We start from the raw sequence: 21175 nt of genomic DNA on the forward strand, positions 1-21175 counted from the left end.
AAAGGTTATTGTATATTCCTCATCTAGGAACTTTAAATAAAACAAAAAAAAAATTCCACTTTTGATCTTTATGGAAAAGGGGAAAGACACTCCTCTGCCCTCCGATTTGGGCTCCTTGGAGTATTTTAGGCAATTAACAGGGGAGAACCAAGATGTGAGAGATGAAACATACATGCAATTTTTTTCCAGTTTTATTTTTAAAAGAAGTTGGAGATCATCTTTTTTCCTTCCACATCCTTCTTTTTTGGTAAGAGCTTTATTGTTTTAAAAATACGGGGATGGGATTATTGCAAAGTAGTTATTTACAACTAGTATCTTTAAAAAGACAGAGAGATTGGGGGGGGGGGAATCTCCAGACCAACTTTTGTGTGCTCTCCTGCATGTCTATTGTCTCTTTGGGTGAGCAATTGGTTATCCCTCTTCTCTCCTCTCCCCTTCTGTGTTAGGAGGTTTACCGTCTGTGTTTAATAGGCAAGTGTCAGCAATTACATGCTGTTCTTGACAGCATTGTTGAAGAAAAACAGGGAAAGGGCCACAGCTTGTTCTTCTGAATTCACTCTGATCAGCATGCTCCTTAGAGTGTGCATGTGTATCAGTGTTTCTTAAGCCTGAGAGGAGGCTAGTGCACGATGTCATTTGGTGCCTGACAGTGGAACAGTGCAGTTTGACTCTCTTTTTGCTCTGCTATCCAATGACATCCAGTGGCTGAGAGTATGAAGCTGGTGGTTGGGTCTCCTCTGTGCCTGCCTGCACACCTGACAGGCAGCTGTTAAGCCAAAGCAGAGGCGAGCTTGGGGAGTCACAATGTATGTATAAATGATAGGGGGTATCCGTGCAGAAGGTGCGAAATAAGCTCTGGCCCCCTCCCCAAAGCCCCCCTTCCCAAATGAAACGCACAGTGCAGCTAGCTTAACTACACTACACTCCTGCTACTGGCTGGCAAGAGTCTCAAAAAAAAATCCACCTTCACTTTTCAGTCAGAAGAGGCAGAAGTGGATGTGAGAGACAGAGACACTCAGAGACACACAGAGCGAAAGAGGGCAAGAGATTTGACTTTAAGAGACTCCTGCACTGACAACTCCATGCAGTTCGGAACAAGAACAGCAACGACCGAACCTGGTTTCATGGGGACATGGCAGAACGCTGACACTAACCTCTTATTCAGAATGTCCCAGCAGGTATGTTTACTTTACTTTAATGCCACATGTTGAAGTGTATGTCTTTCGGTCTCTCTCTCTCTGTGTCTCTTTTTAAATATGTTTTACTTTCCTCTGTCTGCATTTCACTTTTGTTTAAATTTAACACTGCACAGTTTCTGAAGTGTCATAACTAAGTCGTTGGAATGTTCATGCTTACTTTGCTGCATCCCTGAGGGGTCCTTAAAAAAAAAGAAAATATAAAACTTGATATGGCTTTATAATAAAAGTTTCTCTTTTAAATTCTTAAAAGTTTTCTGAGCGGAGCGTTTACTCATGGTAGATTGATTTGTTGCCTTTGTTTTCTTTTGTTTTCTTCCCCCCCCTTTCTGTTACTCTCTCTCCCCCTTCATAAAAGAAAAGTATCTTAATATCCCAGGAAAGAAGTCCCCCCCCCCGAATATGTTAAGCCCCCATATCAAAACTGATACTAAACTTTGGGGGCCCCTCAGAGCAGCCTAATTGAGTTCAGGTGGCAGAAAACAACGTTAAGCAGTCTTGAGGAGGGAGAGAGAGCAGTTGTGCTGGAATTGCTGCCAGCAGCACAAGAGCTGAGGGTCGTTAGATGAGACAGTTTCAGTTGCTGGTCTCTCTCTCTCTCTCTCTTTCTCATACACACACACATACACACACACTGTTTCTGCGGAGCTGTGTTTTGGCATTCTCCCCAGAGCAGTTCCTTCACCGGGGGCCGCGTTTAAGGCAGCTTGGTATGGCGGTTCTGACGGGAAAGCTAAAATGTTACTGCAAGGCCAGTCAGTAATAACTGATAATTAATCACAGGGGCTGCTGGTGTCTCTGTACCACGCACTTGGTGATACGCACCCAGCGTGCTGTGGCTAGTCTTTCTCAACCGTTTGGCTCTTCTGCATTAAACAAACAAACCCATGAAAGGAAGGAAGGAAGAAAGAAATCTTCCTCACACACAAAAGAAAGAAACTTTATATTTGAACCGGGCTCCAAATCAAAGATGGGAGGGAAATCTATTTGGAAACATTGCATATGCCAGGGTGGCCCTATTCAGAAACGAGTTTGCCCTTTGGAAAAGTTGCTTTGTATTCTCAACACCAAAAAGTTGTGATGTGTGGTTACTGCTCAGTGAATGTTTGGCTTTTCAGAGCTAAAAATTTTTATGAATGAATTCCATTAACTTAGAAGTGCTGTCGTTTGTATCTTAGCTGTAGCAGGAGGTATCTACACATTGCTACTGGTAGTTTAAAGGATTTGCTGTGCAATGCTTAGAAAAGAAACATCTCTCTGTGTAAATATATTTTTATAATTGTGGATGTCTTTTATAATATACAACAGTTGTGTTCAGAATAGAGTTAAACAGCTCGGCTCTTTTCATAGGATGCCTGCATTCAAATAAGGTATACTTAGATCTATCCTGTAGAGGGACCCTGCTTACAGCTGATACCAGCTTACTGTACAGAAATATAATCAACATAAGCCAAATAAGCAACTCCGTATATGTGATGGCTTGCTCTTAAAAGTATAACAAAAAAAATCTCAGTTGAAAAGTACATTTCATACATCTTGAACAGGACACTAATGTATGTTTTACAATCTGTGTGCATTATTTCCTGTCTTTAGGTGTTTTTCACATTCATTATCAAGTAAAAGAATGAAAACCTATCCTAACAAGTCTGCCATGGGGGTTTGTGTTCCCCACTTTTAAAAAAATGCTGCTTAAATATTCAGGTTAAATTATTGGGATTTCAGTTGCTTTGGCAGCAAAAGAGTTAACTTTGCCAGAGCGAGATAACAATCCATTGATAAATTGCTGTTGAACCACATACATAGCTTTAGATAGATCCATCTGAGTGTGACTTTTTAAAACAGAGTTAGACTGTTAAAATTTCAGGAGATGCTAGAAATCCTAGAGAACATCTAATATCATAAAGGGAAGGGAGGAAGAAACTTGAGGAAGAAATCCTCTTGTGTAGAATGTATAAAAATTGTTGTTGGACAATTACCATCACACTCAGAAATCAGCTGTTGTTTTTCCTATTGTTAATTTTGCTAATGCATGAAGAAGATCTTAAAATCCTTTTTCTTTTCCCTTCATCACTGGACACATATGGTCATGTTTATTTTCCAAGTCTGTGTTGGGAAAAGAATAATAATACGTGTAGTGTATAGCTAAATGCATGCAGATGCTGTATCAGTGCGGATCACTCTACTGGAATACATACACAGACACAGTAGGATTGTAAAGGTGATAACAATGAACATATTTATGTTGAAAGTGTGTACTTTGCCTTCTTGTCCATGGGTTGTTAGTATGTTGTCTGTCCAAGACGTTCTGCCTGGATGCATGTAGGAGGTTTTTTTTTTTTTTAAAGAGGGTAAGTTAATTCCACTGACAAAGAATAACAGTTTTTAACTTATTCCAGTTGCTAATTCTCTTTTAAGATATACTTGTTTATGCAGCCATAAAATAAAATAGTTTGCTAAGGAAATGTGCTTGACAGCCATAAGATTTTATAAAGCATTATAAGTGTGTGACATGTTTTTATTTTTTCTCTTCATCTTTTTATTTGATGATGTTACGACTTTGCTTGGGAAAATATATCATTTTTTCTTTAGTATTATGTTTACTATTATTATTCCTTGTTCAAGGGCAGTAGTAGCTGATCTACAAAGTACTTCCATTGCAAGCAGAAGTTTTGCCATGGGTATAAAAAATGTTTAGTGAGACCTTTGGATACCTTTTAACATTTTCAGCGCTGTAACATACAAGCAATTGACTCTTTATAATTTATCTGTAATAAAATATTTGCTGCCTGCAGGTTGCAGTGAAATAGTAATTTTAGTTTCAGGTAAATTTCTATCCTACTCACAGAAAGCTATATAGCTGCCTGGCACAGCTCTAAAACCTTAGTTAATTCTGTGTTAAATCTTTTCAGAAGGATAAAATAATTGTATAACCGCAAATAATTTTTGGCAAGTTTTTCTGTACCATCAGGTAGTCTACAAATGCCTGCTTACTTGCCCTGTTCCCTGCTGCATTGTGGAAATGTAAATCATCCTTGCCATAAGATAATTATGCATAGTATACAAAGAAAGTTTTAGGTTTAGGATTAGTGGGAAAGACTGACAAATAAGATTTCTAATTACATTTTTTAAAATGATTTTAAATATTTCCCCTTCCAATATACTGGTTCCACTTAGGTACTTTTTTTAAAAAAAGTTTGTTACTCCTTAAGAAGGAGACAACCCTGTTCTGCATACAGAAATAATGGCTGATAACCTCAAAGAGCATAAATAAATCTCATCTTTTAAAGGAGAGTTCTTCTTTGGGCCACTTTGATCAGTGACAGGTCGAGAATGACCAGAAGACCTTGGCTTCATCTGGTAAAGTCCAAGTATGCGCAGGCGCAAACATGTGTGTGTGCACATACACTCATACATACAGACTTGCACACAGAGAATGGCCCAATCCAGTTTACAAGAAGGATGTTTTTTAAAAACAGAGGCCTATTTAGTTTGATGAAATAAAAAATGAAAGGCTTTTCTGGTTGTTGTTGTTTTGCTTTCTTAATTTTTGTAGTATTTGTCATAATAAGAAATGTCATTTCCCCCCTTCCTGTTTATCTGAAGGACTATGACGTTCTAAAATGCCTTTAAGCAATGAAACCATAACAGCAAAATAGTGATAACCCACAATGACACAAAATGCCAGAAAAGAGTAAAAGCAAGCTTGCCTCTCTTGATCCCAATACAAAGTAGAGATGGCTCTTCAGCCAGCGAAAAGGATATTATTAGGATTACATATGCATCTGTGAATCATTATGTAGTAATTTAAAATTCATCCAGTGATGTAACAAAATTAACAACATAATTTCATTGTGTAACTGTGTCTTATTAAAGGACAACTGTCTGACATTATCATACACTTCCCTTCTTTAACTAACTGCAAATATTATTAGTAGTGACAATTTTCCTATTGTGCATTAGATTCTCTCATTAGCCAAAATGTCTTAGTTATCACTAGAGAAATCATTTCCTAGATAGGTGAGGGGCAAATCGAGGAAACTAAAAATTAAATCTATGAACTTGTTTAATATGAATACATCTGTCCATCAAAGAGAATGAGGGACTAGTGGGGGGGGGTATTGCTAAAAATGCTTGCTTCTCTGTCTACTGTTCCAGGAAAAGTGTTCAGGTTAAAAATATGTGAAATATGCATGTATAAAGGGCTGGTAGAAATGGCTTAAAATCAAGTGTAAAGTATATTATTTTAACTCTGCTACTGCTATGTGATAAGCCGTTACAGAGAATGTCATATGTGCCATTTATTGAATTGGTAGTTAAAACTGTAAATGCGGCTATGTCTAACTACAGATCGAATGCACTGAGAGTAAAAAAAACTAGTGTAGGATTTCAGGTTTGCTTGAAATTGTTAAAACAGTACAGTAAATAATAGCATGACAACACATATTTCCCACATTGTGTACTGTGAAAACTCATTTTGTGAGATGCTGCTTAATAACATGTTAAATATATATAGTTTATTTCAGTCTATATTCATCAGCAGTTTGATATTTTGTTTCTTATTATATAGTATTGAAGGTCATTTTGAGATGTTTGTTACTTTTGATCAGTCAAAGGTATCCACAGTAATGTGAACTCCTTCAGGTAGCTGGAGTGTAAAATATAGATACTATACAGTTCATTCATAAAAAATTTGATGCCGAGCTTTAGAACTTCATTGATGAAGAAAAGTCATCAACAGTAGTTCAACAAGAGTTTTATATGATTTACCTTGGAGAGAAAAGCATTGTCTGATTCCGCATGAACTATTATTACGTGGGCATATTTTACAACATGAATGATAGGCAGAAGCCAGCGTAGACAATTGATTGAGTTCTCAAAATAGAATAAAATACAAACTATTTTGCTGCACTGTCGCCAGAATTTTCACTTGCTCTCTTGCAGGAATATGAATGGTTATATGTAAACATACTGCATGGAACAGTTTATGCTTACTTATGTGTGTATATCTGTGTGTGCGTGTGTATTGATCTAACAACCCATAGTTATATTACTTGCATTGATTTTAGGAAATATGTTAAAAGAGGGTGTCTAATGTGTGCTCACACATCCACACACAGAGTAGATTTATTTGATGTAGTATCACATCATCAGAATGCTCAGTTGCTGTCTGACATGCATATCTGTGTATTTCTATAAACATGTGGCATGCAAGTACACACACAGGTTAGAAAAGGGATGTCTGTCTAATGTATGTAGAATTATATGTGTTTTGTAGGACCATATTTCTAAGTAATCAGATTTGATTGAGGGGTATGAAATAGATGGTGTAAGAAGGCGTGTGTGTGTGTGTGTGTGTGTGAGAGAGAGAGAGAGAGAGAGAGAGAAGAGAGAGAGAGTTTATGTGCAGAGGAGAGCCTTGCTTTGTATATTTGTAAGCCAAATGTGATTTCCCCCCCAAATCATTGTGCATGATAATTTTTCCTCTATCTTCAAAGCCCCTTTGCACTCCACCAATATGCAAAGCCTCATGAAAGTCTACTGTGATGACGTAAGGGATGTATAGAATGGTGAATAACAAAATCAATGTAGTGGTGTGATACAAATTGTAATTGCTAGGTTTAAAATGGGAACTTCCGTGTGCCTCTGCGTTGCATTCCAATTAACACAGTTGACTCGTTGCATATTTTGAGATGCAGCAGCAGAGTGGTCTCTTGCTTTGCCTTGACTCTTAACCCTAACTAATTAGGTGCTGAGTAAGGCATCTCTGTTCCATTGGGGCAAAAGTGAGTTTGTCACAGCTGAGGCAAGATTGCAGGGACTGTGGTGATAGTGGAAGAATTCACATTCGCCCGGTCATTGTGACACAGTGAGCGATTGCAAAGGAACACTCTGCTTACTGATACAGAGCTGGCGTCACAAGTTAGAAACAAAAAAAGCTTTATTGAAATATTCTTCTTTTTACTCTCAGTCTTCACAGTGTCCATAGTGAGACCTTCTACTCATTGCTGTAGATCAGTAGATCTTTATCACTTCGGATTTTAAAACATAGAGTTTCAGATGTACCCTAGAGGTAAAACAACAGCAAGAACAAAGACTAAATAGCCTTGAGAGAGAAAGGGTGGAACACTTAAGTTGAATTAAAAATATAGATGAAGAACTTATTTTTTCCCTTTACATTTGAACTTGAGAGGCAAAGTAATAGAGTACAGTTCACAAGGTGGTGGTAATTCCAGAATGCTTCATTTACATTAACTTTTCCCCCTTCCCTGAGAGATATTGTATACTCAAGGAAAAGGCACTATAAATTTCCTTTTAAAGGTATCGTACTACTGAATTTCTTGGTGGAAAGCAAACTGCTCATTCATTGTGTTTTTAAACACTAAGGCTGCAATCATAGGACCTTCCTGGGAGTAAGTCCCAATAAATACAATGGGAATTCTGAGTAGACCTATTTAGGATTGCTCCATAAAGATCTTTAGAATATTGTCGCAAAATGGCATCCAGAACTGTTTCAATTCATGGAAAAGTTGTGTTTTTCTCTCTCAGAGTATTGTGAAAGCTGCTGTTTGTCCACTTTCGGCTGCTGCTTGTAGTGTGAGAAATGGAACATAACCTTCTGTTGTTTATAGGATCCAACAGTTTTGAATGGAAATTGGCGATATCAGCATATTAGATCCATTGTACAACCCATCCAATAAGGATAAATGGCTATGTAGGTAAAATGAGTAATTTGCTCCCTGTAGGATATATAGAAGACTGAATAAATGAGTGTTTAAAACATAAAGGCAAATTTACTGTGGCATATCTTGCCTTTACTAGTAGATGCCATACTCAAAAAGTATCATTGTGCATTGTGCCTTCTATACCCTGCAGTTTTAATTGGCATTCTGTACATGTGACTGGCACTCTTAAAATTTGGTCTTGAGAGCCTTTGGTTAAAAAGTGTAATAAAATAATGTAAACAATATAATAAACTATAAATAATAGGTAACCAAGAAATAAGAGTAATCAAAACATGGCTTCATCTTTTATTTGCATTGTTGGCAGTTTCACTACATATGGTATGTTTTCGGTGCACGCATGCCAAATCTGAAGTGGTCCATTGATTACATTTAATAATTAATTTTAGATCAATAGTTGTTTATTTAGGTCTGTTATGCATAGTTTTTATCATGATGAGCAAGAATGTGATCAGTAGGTTGCCTTTTCTTCATTTATTTGGGCAGTATGCTATTGATATTTGTCTATATATGATATTTTCTGCAAAACACATGGTGACTTTTTAAAAGTAGATCAACTGGCTGTTTTGCGTAAACTGGATAAGAGTAACTTCTGTGACATTTTTGTTTCCATTCTCATTTTTAAAAAATAGAAACACTTTTTGTATTTTGTATAACTGGTTTGTAAACATATGTACACAAACTCTAAACATTACAAAATATATTTAAAGGGCCTTATTTCTATGGAGTATAACTCAGAGGAATTTATACCAGCTTTACACTGTTCTCTGACTTGTCAGTAAGTCCCACTGGACTCAGTGATACTTAATTTTATATAAATATTAGAAACGGGCTGAGAGCCTAATGAAAATTATGCTGTTTTTCTACTTTGGCCCCCAAGTCACCAGATATTACATTTACCATCTATTTGCACCATATATGTACACTATTAATGACATATAGAACATGCAAATAAACAAAATGAATATACTAGCAATATAGATTTTACAGTTGCATTATGCACCATTGTAAATATACTCAGCCACATGTGGGAGGAAACTCTCTTTTGGATTGTGCCTATTGTAATACTAGTATCAATTAATACTCTGCTGGGGTGAAAGAATCACAAATACTAGGTCTTGTGGTTCCAGAGCTGATATTTGAGATTTCACTTTTCCTACGTTTCATGTAGACCGCACATGGAACATAACACTAAGGAGACAAAAAAATTACTTCTGTTCATGAGATTGTTAACTCATTTTGTCACTGTGTTTTGGTTTAATGCCCCAAATGTAATTTTTTGATGCAACCTGTAGTACCTACTATGCAACTGTACTATCTAATTTTAATGCATTACAGTTCATAACTGGTTTTTGGTTTTGATTGGAACTTTGTTCACTGCTCCCAATTTTTAAATGCCTGCATCTTGTAACATTGTGGCTGATTTGTGTTCTTTAAATGGGATATTGTAGGATTCTCTCTTACCAAATGAGAAGACAGACATTCATATGTGTTTCATTATTACAGGAAGCCAAACAAATGTCATGCAGTTCCTGATTTTGTTTTAGTTTTTGTAGTCAGATGACTGTCAAGCGATGAGAAGAAAATCTGAGGTGGTAGATTAAATGATGATTCTTGTAATGGCAGGATCTCAATTAATTGCTCTCAGCATTACACAGTTGAGGATGCATCTGCCCATCAATCTCCAGTTTTAACGTATTTATTTCCTTCACTGAATTTCCCCCTGTAACTAAACCCAAACAAATGGTAACCATATAAACTAATCTTGTTATTCCTGTTTGGTCCTTGAATCTGTTAAACGTCTTCATTATGCTGTATGCTATGTATGGACTGATACCTGATGAAGTCTGCATGTGCACAAAAGCTTATACCTTGAATAAAATTCTGTTGGTGTTAAAGGTGCCATTAGACTCAAATTTGTTTTGATGATTCTTGTGTTAGACGTTGGAAACCTGTTCACAAAGCTACTTGTTTTTAGGTGTTGACATGTAGAGAGCCCAGAGTTTTGCCTCGTGAATATGCCTGTAAGGGAAGGCATGATAAAAATGTGTGACCAGATGCCGTGGCTTATCGTGGTAGAGTGCTGAAAGGCCGCTCAATTCAATCTTTAAAGTATATAAGAAAACACTGGGTATAGTAAACAGTTTAGACTTTCAGTATTTTAGTGACTGGGGGGGAAGTCTCATGAAAAAGAATTTTAAAAATGAGATCTTTTATAATGAATTATACTTAAATTGAACTTGAGTGTCAAATTGTAGTTGGCCTTTTACAACCTAAAAATTATTTTATCAAGATTGAATTCTAATGTTTCAATAGTATTTTTCAGTTATCACAACACAAGGATGGCAGTTTACATTTTAAAAATACTTTAGTTTAATATGTCACAGATAAAATTGTGAAATAATAAAAGTTTAAAAGGTTGCAGTTGGAAAAGGATGATTGTATCCTATCTAAGTGATTTTCATCCCATACTAATTGATTTCAGTGTGGGAGTTAACCACATGATTCAAGCTATCCAATAGAAATCAATGGGATTTATGATAGAAGGAAATTCAGATTTACCCAGAAGCAGGTACCACAGTTCAATGGGACTTACTTCCTATTAAGTTCTCTTGGTTATAGAAGCCTTGAATATAATTTAGTTTTGTTTGGTTTGGCTTTGATCTTATGCACAGGGTTTTTGTTGTTGTTGTTGTTAAGACACTGTAATGTTGTCGACTTCATTAAGGTAGCATTTAGTGGCTATTTCTCCTGGGACAATTGATCCAAGGCTTAAATTTGCCAAGGATATCTGAACTACAATTGGAGTGGAGGGGAGAATAGTTTCTTAATGAACATTGCAATTGGAAAAAAATAATTACTTTCAGCTGGCCTTATGCAATAACAAAACTAATATTAAATTGAGATTCTTAATTAGCATCAGTTTAATTATATTATTTTTGCATTCTAAATGAAAATTATAATTGTTTTAAAATTTAAATCCATTTGTAAACTCTTAAAGGTGGTGGGTTTTGTGATGATCAGGCATGGATATGGAAACTTCCACCCTGCCCGAGTGTAAGGTTACTTTCAGGACTTCCACCCTGTCCGAATAGTCTATAGCACTTGACAGCAATGCTCCCTCTAAGCTGTGGAGTCTCGTGAGCAAAAATTCTGCTTTGTGAGCTACTGGCATTAAAGTTGTGAGCGAGCAATTTGGCAACTGCATAAATGAGTCTGCTCTGGAGCCATCCTTTCTGAGCCAAGACAAAAACCTGTGAGCTGGAGGCTAAAAAACTGTGAGCTAGCTCACGCTAACTCAGCTTAGAGGGAACACTGCTTGACAGTGCCAGCATGCATCCTGCAGCTGGTGGCACATGACTGTCATTTTGCAAGCAGGATATACAGAGAGATTTTACACAAAGAATGCATTCATGAAAGCACTTCTCATCTGGGACTCCTGCAAACCCTCATTTTATTGACCCTGTCAGGATTTAACTGGTACGCTGTCAGGTTATATGTTGCTTTATCTATATTAGTTTTTGCCTTAAATTAGAAATCACCAAGAGGTTGTGAGGGCGGGGGTCACAGGGGTAGAGGAAGCAAGTGGCTGCGTCACTCAAGTTCAGTGTTCCACATTTAGAGAGATTTACATTGCACTTGCTACAGGAGAACATGTGCATTTTAATTTTTGCTCTTTGAATACATATACTGAAACAAACAGCATAATAATAATAATAATAACACCACACACACACACACACACATGAGTGCTATCTGACTTAAGCAGAGTTATGCCTTTCTAAGTCCATTGCAGTCATTGGTTTAGAAGGCTATAGTTCTGCTTAGGATTTTACTGTAAGGTGGCATAGAGAGCAGACCCAAGCAGGTCTGTGTGGGAGTGAGCATTGTGTTATTCATCCACATTTACTCTCACAAAAGCATCCTTAGGCTTGCAGCTATAGGCGTAACCATGATTCTGTTGCCGTAAATGGCAAAACCGTTACTCACTTCAGTATGCCCCTGGTTGCACTTGTAGGGCAAGACATGATGCTGCCAGATGTGTGGATGGTTCTTCTCAGCATTTTTAGAGGGCTGTAGTAGTTTTGTGGTGCCTCAATTTAGGCTGGGACCATGGCACTAGGAAAGAGTAGGTTAATTGTACTCTGTCGTGCAACATTGCCTATTTAAACCACCTGCACTTGCTTTTAGTCCTGGAGAGGATAAAAAGCAGGCAAAGGGAAAGCTGTTTCTCCCCCCCCCCCTTTGCAGGGCTAATAACGGAAGAGTCCATTTTATACTGAATGGGGAGGTAAGAATGATTAAACCCAATATCTCCCCAGACCACAGCACCAACTGAATTAAGGCCCTGAACAACTATTTCCTCCTAAAATTCTGGGAAGATTCAGCTATGGATCTCTTAGATTGTTGCAACCTAGCCAAAGATCAGTATAGTTAAATCGCTTGATTTATGTTGTAAAACTGAGGGCTTAACTTTAGCAGTATAAGAGACAAGGAGCTGTTTCTGCTGTTTGCCCTCTTTTCGTCATAACCTCTAGACAAATACAGCATGTGCATCATCCCCTCTCCATGGCCAATGCCAGTTATGTGCACATAGGATATGCCAACGGCCAACTATTCTGATGTCTCCAAACAGATTTTTCCTAGGTGTTATGAAGAAAGAGCGTCCAAAGAAATATGAAATGGTAGTAACTGTGTCTCATGGCAGTAATGTGTATCTCTCAGTTAAGTTTATTAAGCACACACAGAAATGTATTCTGTGGAAATCCAGCAGGACCCTTTATGTAGGTTTTTGATTATGCTTGAAAATGAAATAAACTACAGTTGACCAGTAAGTCCCTCCGAAATCAGTAGCACTTGCATGCTGATAAGTATGTGGACACAACATATTTCGTAACTAAATACTGGTGTATGCACCTGAGATTGTTTCTACAATTAGTATGCATTTAAAAAGCAAAACAGTATGTTCAGATTACATCTGTATTATCATTTGTTCACAGATTATATTATGATAGTCTTTATTTAAAAAATCGCTTCCGTGTTTATGTTGCTATTTCTAAAAACTCTTCATTCAGAAGTGTACAAAAAAAAATCCAGACAGCAGCTTTGATGACTGGGAGATGTTTTCTGCTGAAAGGAGTTTCCCCTGCTCCTCATTTAACTGTGCTAGTGAGACCTGCAAACCTAACACCCTTTAAAAAAAGAGAGAATGCTTTGTGTTTGTAATTAACCCATCCAGTTCACCAGATGTTCGTTAATGATTTGCATTTGGTCTGGAAATTGTGTGCCTGAATAGCCCTATGAAGAGTACTACAGTATTCTTTCTAGATCTCTTCTGAAACTACATTCCACTGCATGGATAGAAGTCTGTAGGCTCACCTCTGTCCTCATCGCAATCCATCATATTGGTGTATGTGTGTAAGCATCAGTGTAAAGGCATATTTACACTGTTGTGCTTAGGGCACACCCATTAATTTCAATGGGGTTTTCATAGATCCCCTTAATAAGCTGTGGCTGTGATGCACTACCATTTATAGAACTGACTTTATAAGAAAATGCCCTGCATCTTACAGTAGAATGTTTCTAAGTTCTGTCCTTTGTTGTTGCTTTTATGTTAAACAATTTTGAATGCAGAACAAAATAACTAGAAGAGATCTAACACCTTTCATGTGCTAACACAACAGACTTTTCTTTTTTTAAGTCTATGTACATATCAAGCTCAGTGGTGGCTCAGAAGTTAAGATGCTGAGCTGCAGACCAGAAGGTCTATAGTTCGGCAGTTCGAGACCCTAGTGCCGCATGATGGAGTGAGCTCCCGTCTCTGGCCCCAGCTCCTGCCAGCCTAGCAGTTTGAAAGCAAAGCATTGCAAGTAGATAGATAGGTACTGCTTCATTGGGAAGGTAACAGCATTCCATGCACTTTGGCATTTGGTCATGGCAGCCAGATGACCACAGAAATGTCTTAGGACAGCACTGGATCTTCGGCTTGGAAACGGAGATTAGCACTGCCCCCTAGAACTGAATTCAACTAGTTTTCGAGCAAGGGAAACCTTTACTATATATAAAGCACATGCATGAAACAGTAAAAAAAAAATTAGGTTCCATGCAAGTTATATACCTCTTTTCCACAAAACAGTTCTGAATCAGACTAATTTAGGACTTCCACTGTCATATTGAGATAAAGAGGCATTTTATACAAGACTTTTACTTGACAAAGAAAATATGAAATATTCAATATCTTAGTAAAATTGACTGAGCTAGGGACTTTTTTTTTGCCTGTGACATTGAGGATAAAGTAAAGGTAAAGGTTCCCTTGCTCGAAAGCCAGTCGTATCCGACTCTAGGGTTGCGGTGCTCATTTCCGTTTCAAAGCCGAAGAGCCAGCGCTGTCCGAAGACGTTTCCGTGGTCATATGGCCGGCATGACTAAACACCAAGGCGCACTGAACGCTGTTACCTTCCCACCGAAGTGGTACCTATTTATCTACTTCCAATTTCTTGCTTTCGAACTGCTAGGTTGGCCGGAGACATTGAGGATACAGAGATGTGAATAGGAAACCTAAAGCATATTTTGCAAGAAGACCCAGTTGCGTTTGCCTTTTAATAGTTGTTATGTGGCTATACCACAGACTCTAGGAAGTAGGGAATTGTGGGTTTATATTTCCAATGAAATTCCATTTGGCAAAATTACCCCAATATAACAGCAAAATGTAAAATTTTGTAGAGGAATTCTTCCCTAAAAGAAATTAGAGGATAGTAGCAGGGGCAGTCAAATTTCATAACCCTCTAGGAACTCCCCCCCCCGAATGTTTCCTTCATGCCATTCTTCTTCAGCTCTTCTTCCTTCTGTGCCACAAAGTATATCACCAAGGACCATTGTTACAGTTGCGTTATGCCACCATTGCCTATCTTAGTAACTGGGGCAATACTATAACAGACAACTTCAATGGTGCCCCTTGCCCCAGGGCTCCTGAATGTTAACCATCAGAGTATGTGCAAGAGCCATGCTGCAGCAGTTCCCATATGGTGAGAATAAAATGGGGTTTTTTTGGGGGGGGGTTGGGTAGCAGCATTTTGTACCAGCATCCTGTGATGCTACAAGTGATCCTGGTAGCTACCACTCAGATTGTCTGTTGCAGCTATTTAAGACAGCAACATCTCTTCGGTCATTAAAAAAATGTTAACATGGCACTCCAGCCCCCTTTTTAGATCATGTATATTATAAAGTCTTTCAAGACAAACAGTCTAGACAATGGAACCAAATAGACAAATGATCCTATTTGTGATTTCAAAATAGTGCTACTCTGCTGAAATCCATGTGTTGCTCTATTAATACTTATCTGTACTTTCCCTTAGTAAGGTCATGGTAATACTGACTTTGATATCTGGCATTCCACCTTATCTCAGACCAAGCACAACTGAAGTCACTACATTGCTGAAAACAGAGACAGCTAAGGATACAACCTAGGCATTTCTTTAACCAGACTTTTCTTGCTTTCTCGGTCAGTTTTACTGGAACAACTTAAAATATGTATCTATATGGATGATGGCTATTTTCCCTCCTCCCCTTACTTTGGACAGAAAGGAATGTGATTTTTTTTGTAAGGCTGATAACACTAAATATTGGAAATGAACCAAAGTCCCAGTATAGACAAATTTTTGCAATTTAGTTATCATGAATAAATTAACAGGTTCTATTCAGATGCAGGAAAGGCAGCAAAAAAGGTTTGAAAGAAGATGGGAGTGGTTTCAGACCAGCAGAAAGATGCATTAAAATCCGGTTTTTAAAAAACTGTAATTGTAAAGTGTCGATCAGGGTTATAACACTGATGATTAAATACTCCCTGTGTAAGTATCTTTCCATGCCTTCTTGTGTGTGTGTGTGTATTGGGTGGGGTGGAGAGAGTATTTGCAATTCACAGAAATCCCATTGCTTCTAAAGGGACTAAGTCATGACTAGCAAAGTATATCAAAGTTTTGTTTTTAATATGAAGTAGTAATTAGATGGCATTGAATTTTAAAAAATAACATGCATTTTTAAAATATTTATTTGCTATGTCATGTGCTCAACCTTATTCCAGTTCTGCAAATTAGATGTATACTGTAAACAGCATAATTAACTTTACAAATAATGGGATTGGATTCTAATAACTGGGAATGGAAGGAGTTTATGGAATGGATTCTCCTTTCCCCCTGAAGCCCTGTTCAGCCTTCTGCTCCTCTGTCATTGGAAAAACTCCTTATTTTGGAGAGCTCCTGGGAACAGAGTGTGATGCAGTTCATGATGCTGCAGCAAAAATATGGAATTAGCAGAGATCCGCCCCTTGACTCTTATGCAAGCTTTTCCTCCATTTTCAGAAGTTGACATATGAGGCAAGTGGGTAATATCTGCCCATTTCCCCGCGAGCTGCAGCCTTCCACTTTGTATCCTGTTCTGTTTCCAGTGGTCCCCTGATCCTTAGGAACAGCTTTATGGAGGTCAGCAGGAGCTATAAGGGGAAGAGAGATCAAGTCTTTGAACTACTTCCATTCCTGGTTCATAGGATCCACTTCATATTCAGTATTGCTGATCCATAAGGGAGAACTGCACATAGAAATATCCATGTGTAATGCAAATAGGAATATGTATCTGCTTTTGTTACCAGGGCCGACTAGTAGCAGTTAATGTGTGTGTGTGTGTGTGTTTTTTTTTAATCAAGAACATCTAGATTATCGTTATGGTACCTTAAGTATGAGGAGCTGGGGTGGCTCAAGTGGTTAAGACACTGAACTGCAGGCAGTAGAAGGTCAGTAGTTCAGCAGTTCGAGACCCGAGTGCGCTGCATGATGGAGTGTGAGCTGCTGTCTCTAGTTCCAGCTCCTGCCAACCTAGCAGTTTGAAAGCAAGAAATTGGAAGTAGATAAATAGGTACCGCTTCAGTGGGAAGGTAACAGCGTTCTGTGCGCCTTGGTGTTTAGTCATGCCGGCCACATGACCACGGAAACGTCTTCGGACAGCGCTGGCTTTTCGGCTTGGAAACGGAGATGAGCACCGCAACCCTAGAGTCGGGTTCAACTGGCTTTCGAGCAAGGGAACCTTTACCTTAAATATAATGCACATTCATATAAATGTGTGGAATACAGAGGTTGCCGTTCAGATGTTACCAGGCATTAAAACTGTCAGCTTCACCTGAAATTCTTTTCATTTGTTCCTTTTTATTCCTTACTCTCTGTGCCTCCAAAATTTAGTAGCATCTGATATGGCATTTTGATCCTAATCACCTCTAACATATGCACTTTTATAAATTCACAAACTGTGAAGAGAAAACTATGTAAAATGTTACATTAGGGAAGGGGGAGACGCGGTACGGGCAGATGCCAGCTGGAATCTGATATATGTATGTGATCTCTTCTGTTGCACCATTTTATTGATGAGGCGGGAATATAGCTAAACAGTAGCCGCAGCTGTTTTGTTAAATAAGAATCCATACAAACTCCAGCAGTGAGCTAACGGATTCACAATGTAGACAAAACCTAGCATGGGCATGTTAACAACTTTTACTGACATGCCGACCTACTTGCCAAGCAAGGCATAATCCAATTGCCCCAATCCTACTTTTTTCTTGGCCGTGAGCCTTGTTAATTTCAGTAGCATTTGTTCCAAGTAAGATTCAGTTCACAAATTCAAATTTTGTTTATTTCCCCTGTGTCTTTGGTTCTCATGCTGTGACTCAGGACTCATAAGTGAGCCGTGACTCTCTTGCAGGTATCTTGTGAGGCTTGCAGGTGGGTTGTGGTTGTAATGTTCCAGAACTGGGTTCCCAGAGGTGAGAAAAGTAGAAAAGAGGGCAACATGTCTATATTCCATCCTTCACCCTGTGGCCCATTCATTCCCAGAGGTTAAGCACATTCACAGCTACTGGTGGTTCGGGAGGTGATAGGCGGCAGAACTCACATAGCAGGCAATTGGATGGTTTCTGCCAATTTCTCCTCAAGCTGTAGCCTTCGTCATTGCATCCTATTCTATTCCTAATGGTGCCCTGACCCTCAGGAGCGGCCTTATGAATAGCAGCAGGGGCTGCAAGGGCAAGGGCAAAGAGAGATCCCACGTTACTGGCGGAATGTGAGCTGAGCCCCAGCACCACAGGAGTTGCCTGGCGCCTGGCCAGTGGCAGTGGCATGGAGGGGAATGGGTGTAGCCTGTGCATGTCATCCCTTGGACCCACACCAGTGGCAGCCAGGTCCAAACTGAGCCATGGCCTCTGGTGCTATGGCAGTGGGTCCCAAAATCAGTATACCTTCAGAGGTTGGACCCACTTCACAGAGATAGGGTACTACTGTTCTATGTCATCCTGTATAAACGCTACCTTGGGATTGCAGCCTGTAGAAAAAGTACAGCCACAGTTGCAGGAATGCCATCTGGCTATGTATTTATCTGATTCACGTTAACATTTCTGCCCATGGAGAACATAAGTGAAACGTTCATATATGAAACAACCCTGAGTAGCGTTAATGTGTATGGACTACCCTCTCTCTACCTATATGTAAGGCTTGAGGGAAACTGTTTCAATGCATCTGATGAAGTGTGCATGCACACAAAAGCTTGTTCCCAGAATTAAACTTTGTTGGTCTTAAAGGTGCCACTGGACTCAAACTTTGTTCCTTAACTTTGAATAAATCCTCCAATCTCCAGCAGTGCAGCTAATAGCCTTGAAAAGCAACTTTTTAATGCTCTATCAGAAACCTTCTCAAAGGGAAGAACTTTTAAAGCCCTGAAGTTCTGGCACATGCTTAGCTGTGTTGGGCTTTCAAGAAAAACTTGCTATGACTTCGATGTGAGCTGAAGTTTGTTGTTGAACACTATGAAGGGCAACTCAATAATATTCTCAGGTGTCATTGTCGTCTAGCTTTTGATGTCATAGTATCCACTGTCACTTGAATTCGTGGAAATACCTTGACTTTTAAGCAACAGGCAGCACAATCATAGGCATGTCTGCTCAGAAATAAGTCCCATTATTGCAGTGGGTCTTACTCCTAGGTAAACGTATAAGATTGTAGCCTTAAAGAGCCATCTCACAGTAATGGAGTCAAACAGAGTTTTGTGGGTGTGACTGCCTCTGTGTATTCTGCCAGCAGCAGTCACATCTGCCATCCTGGTGATGATTGTCTTAGTGTTGAATTAGGTTTTTGGTTTGTTATTTCTTAGGTGAGGAGAGCCTTAGAGAAAAAGTCTCTATTCATAATTGAATCCTCCAGGCAAATTAAATGCCAACATTTCCCAACAAAACAGGAGATTAATTAGTTTGCGCTTTAAATTGAAGGCCATCCTATTATTGATCTTTTTGGGGGAAGAAATGAAGAAAGACAATCTCTTATTAAAATTATCTGCTCATGGATTGTGTGCGTGTGTGTGTGTGCATACATGCATAACAAGGGACTTGCTCTGGTGATGGAAGATGGCAGCGTGGGTGGAGAAAATCTGGATAGTGTCAGATCCTCCTTGAGATGTAGATAGTTTCGTTTGGTTTGTTTCCAGAACCTGGAAAGAACTAAACTGGAGAACAGACCAGAGAGTAACAGTTTGTTTTACAACGCCAGTCAGGTATTTCAAATCAAGTGACTGGCGCTGCTTGTAACGAAGCATCCACAAAGCAAGTCAAGATGACGCTGGTATGCCTTGTTAAAAAAAGTTCAGCATCAACACAGCTGCAACTTACCACTTTTTGAAACCTTTCACATGGGAGTTAGATAAAATATCTGGATTTGGGGAAGGGGCTGGGAGCAAGAGAAAGGGAAGTCCTGTTTGAAATGCTATTAATTTTTGCAAAATAACATTTGTATCATTTGCCTGGCTAGATAAATCCACAGTGGTAGGGTGTTTCCCCCCCCCCCATTCCTCTTTCTTGTTTCATGTGCCAAGCTCTTTTCCCCCCCATTATCATTTCCTTGTCTGCTGTGTTTATCTTTTCTGAAAATGCTGAAATGTAAGCTATTGCAGATCAGGGTGGGTGGCACAGGCATTCACAATACATTCTAGAAAAGGAGCAGAATTTTATTTAGATTCTGTGAGCCACTGAGAAAACTTAATGCAGCTGCATAAAAGTCAAAAAGCATTTTAACCCCCCCCTCCCAAACCCTCACTTTCTATGCTAAATAACCCCAGGGCTTTTGAGTTGGATACTTCCAGGTTGACACGTTTAACATGGGATGGGATGACAGTAGTACGCGGCACTTCATTAATGCTCCATAGAACCCTGTTCACTTTTTCATGAACTCCAAAAGTGCTCTCATCCTTAACAAAATGTCAAGTTAAAACATGTCATTTTACCATTACTTGCTTGCCTTTAATCAAAAGTCTTCTCTTAATGGGCTGTTTTACTGTAGGCAGTTGTAAAAGGAGCTTCTCAGTGGTGCTTCCTATCCATTATTGCTGACATCCCAAGTTCTCGTCCCTAGTTAGCCCCAGCAATGGAAAAAAAGCAATATGATGACGAACAAGGAGTATAGAGAAACAGCAGCCGGGCAGGTACTGCATTCAGATCTCCTGTCCCAAGTACTCTTCTTGTTTAAATGTTTTTTGGGAAAGTATGCATTACATTTTTTTTTTTGCATGGGTATATTTAAACTGTACTGTTGTTTGTCAGTTCAGTCTTACACTTGGCCATGTCTTCTTCATCAGGTGAGACCATCTTCATTAGGTGAGACCATTAGGTGAGACACTTATTTAAGCCAAACTTTTTATACCTAATTCAGTTGTGCATCTAACAGTAATATTAGTCCTATTCCTTCCCTTGAGAGATGCAGTGATCACAAACATATACACAAACTGTGTCCTCGATACGGAACATTAGAGACTCAGATAACCCTTCAACCTCACCAGGATGTGTGTCAGTTAATAAACTTTCTCCAAACAATGCCATGTGACTCACAGGTGGAGCTTAGCTGAGCAGCCAGTGAATTAAAGATGTTTGTTAGATGACAAGGAGCACTAGTTCGTGAATATTAGTGTGTATATATATGTGTGTGTGTGTGTGTACGCCGTTGCTTACATTAAAGAAGTGCTTATTTGTTTAGGTGTCTGCTTGTAACAGGATGGTCAGAAGTTGCTTGCTTATTTTGTGCAGTCTTGTTTGGAGTACCGAAAACATAAATGACTTTTCATTTCTACAAACTTTAATTGCCCTTTCTGGCTTCTGGCTCTCTTTTAAACTGCCGACAAATGTGAGATCTAATTTAGAAATACTTCACACAAGAAAGTTAT

General features: G+C 38.8%; 1 protein-coding gene across 1 annotated transcript in view; it reads left to right on the forward strand.

Annotated features, from left to right (window-relative positions):
• Positions 1–206: 206 nt before the first annotated feature.
• The window catches only part of BNC2 (basonuclin 2), a 351100-nt gene continuing 330131 nt past the window's right edge, over positions 207–21175 (forward strand). The window contains exons 1-2 of the mRNA XM_015427749.1: positions 207–247; positions 978–1178. Of these exons, the coding sequence (XP_015283235.1) occupies positions 1083–1178 (96 nt within the window). The 5' untranslated portion in view covers positions 207–247; positions 978–1082. The remainder of the gene's footprint in view (positions 248–977; positions 1179–21175) is intronic.

Source organism: Gekko japonicus, unplaced genomic scaffold (genome assembly GCF_001447785.1).
Source record: "Gekko japonicus isolate JY-2015 unplaced genomic scaffold, Gekko_japonicus_V1.1 scaffold466, whole genome shotgun sequence".
NCBI classification, from domain to species: Eukaryota; Metazoa; Chordata; class Lepidosauria; order Squamata; family Gekkonidae; genus Gekko; species Gekko japonicus.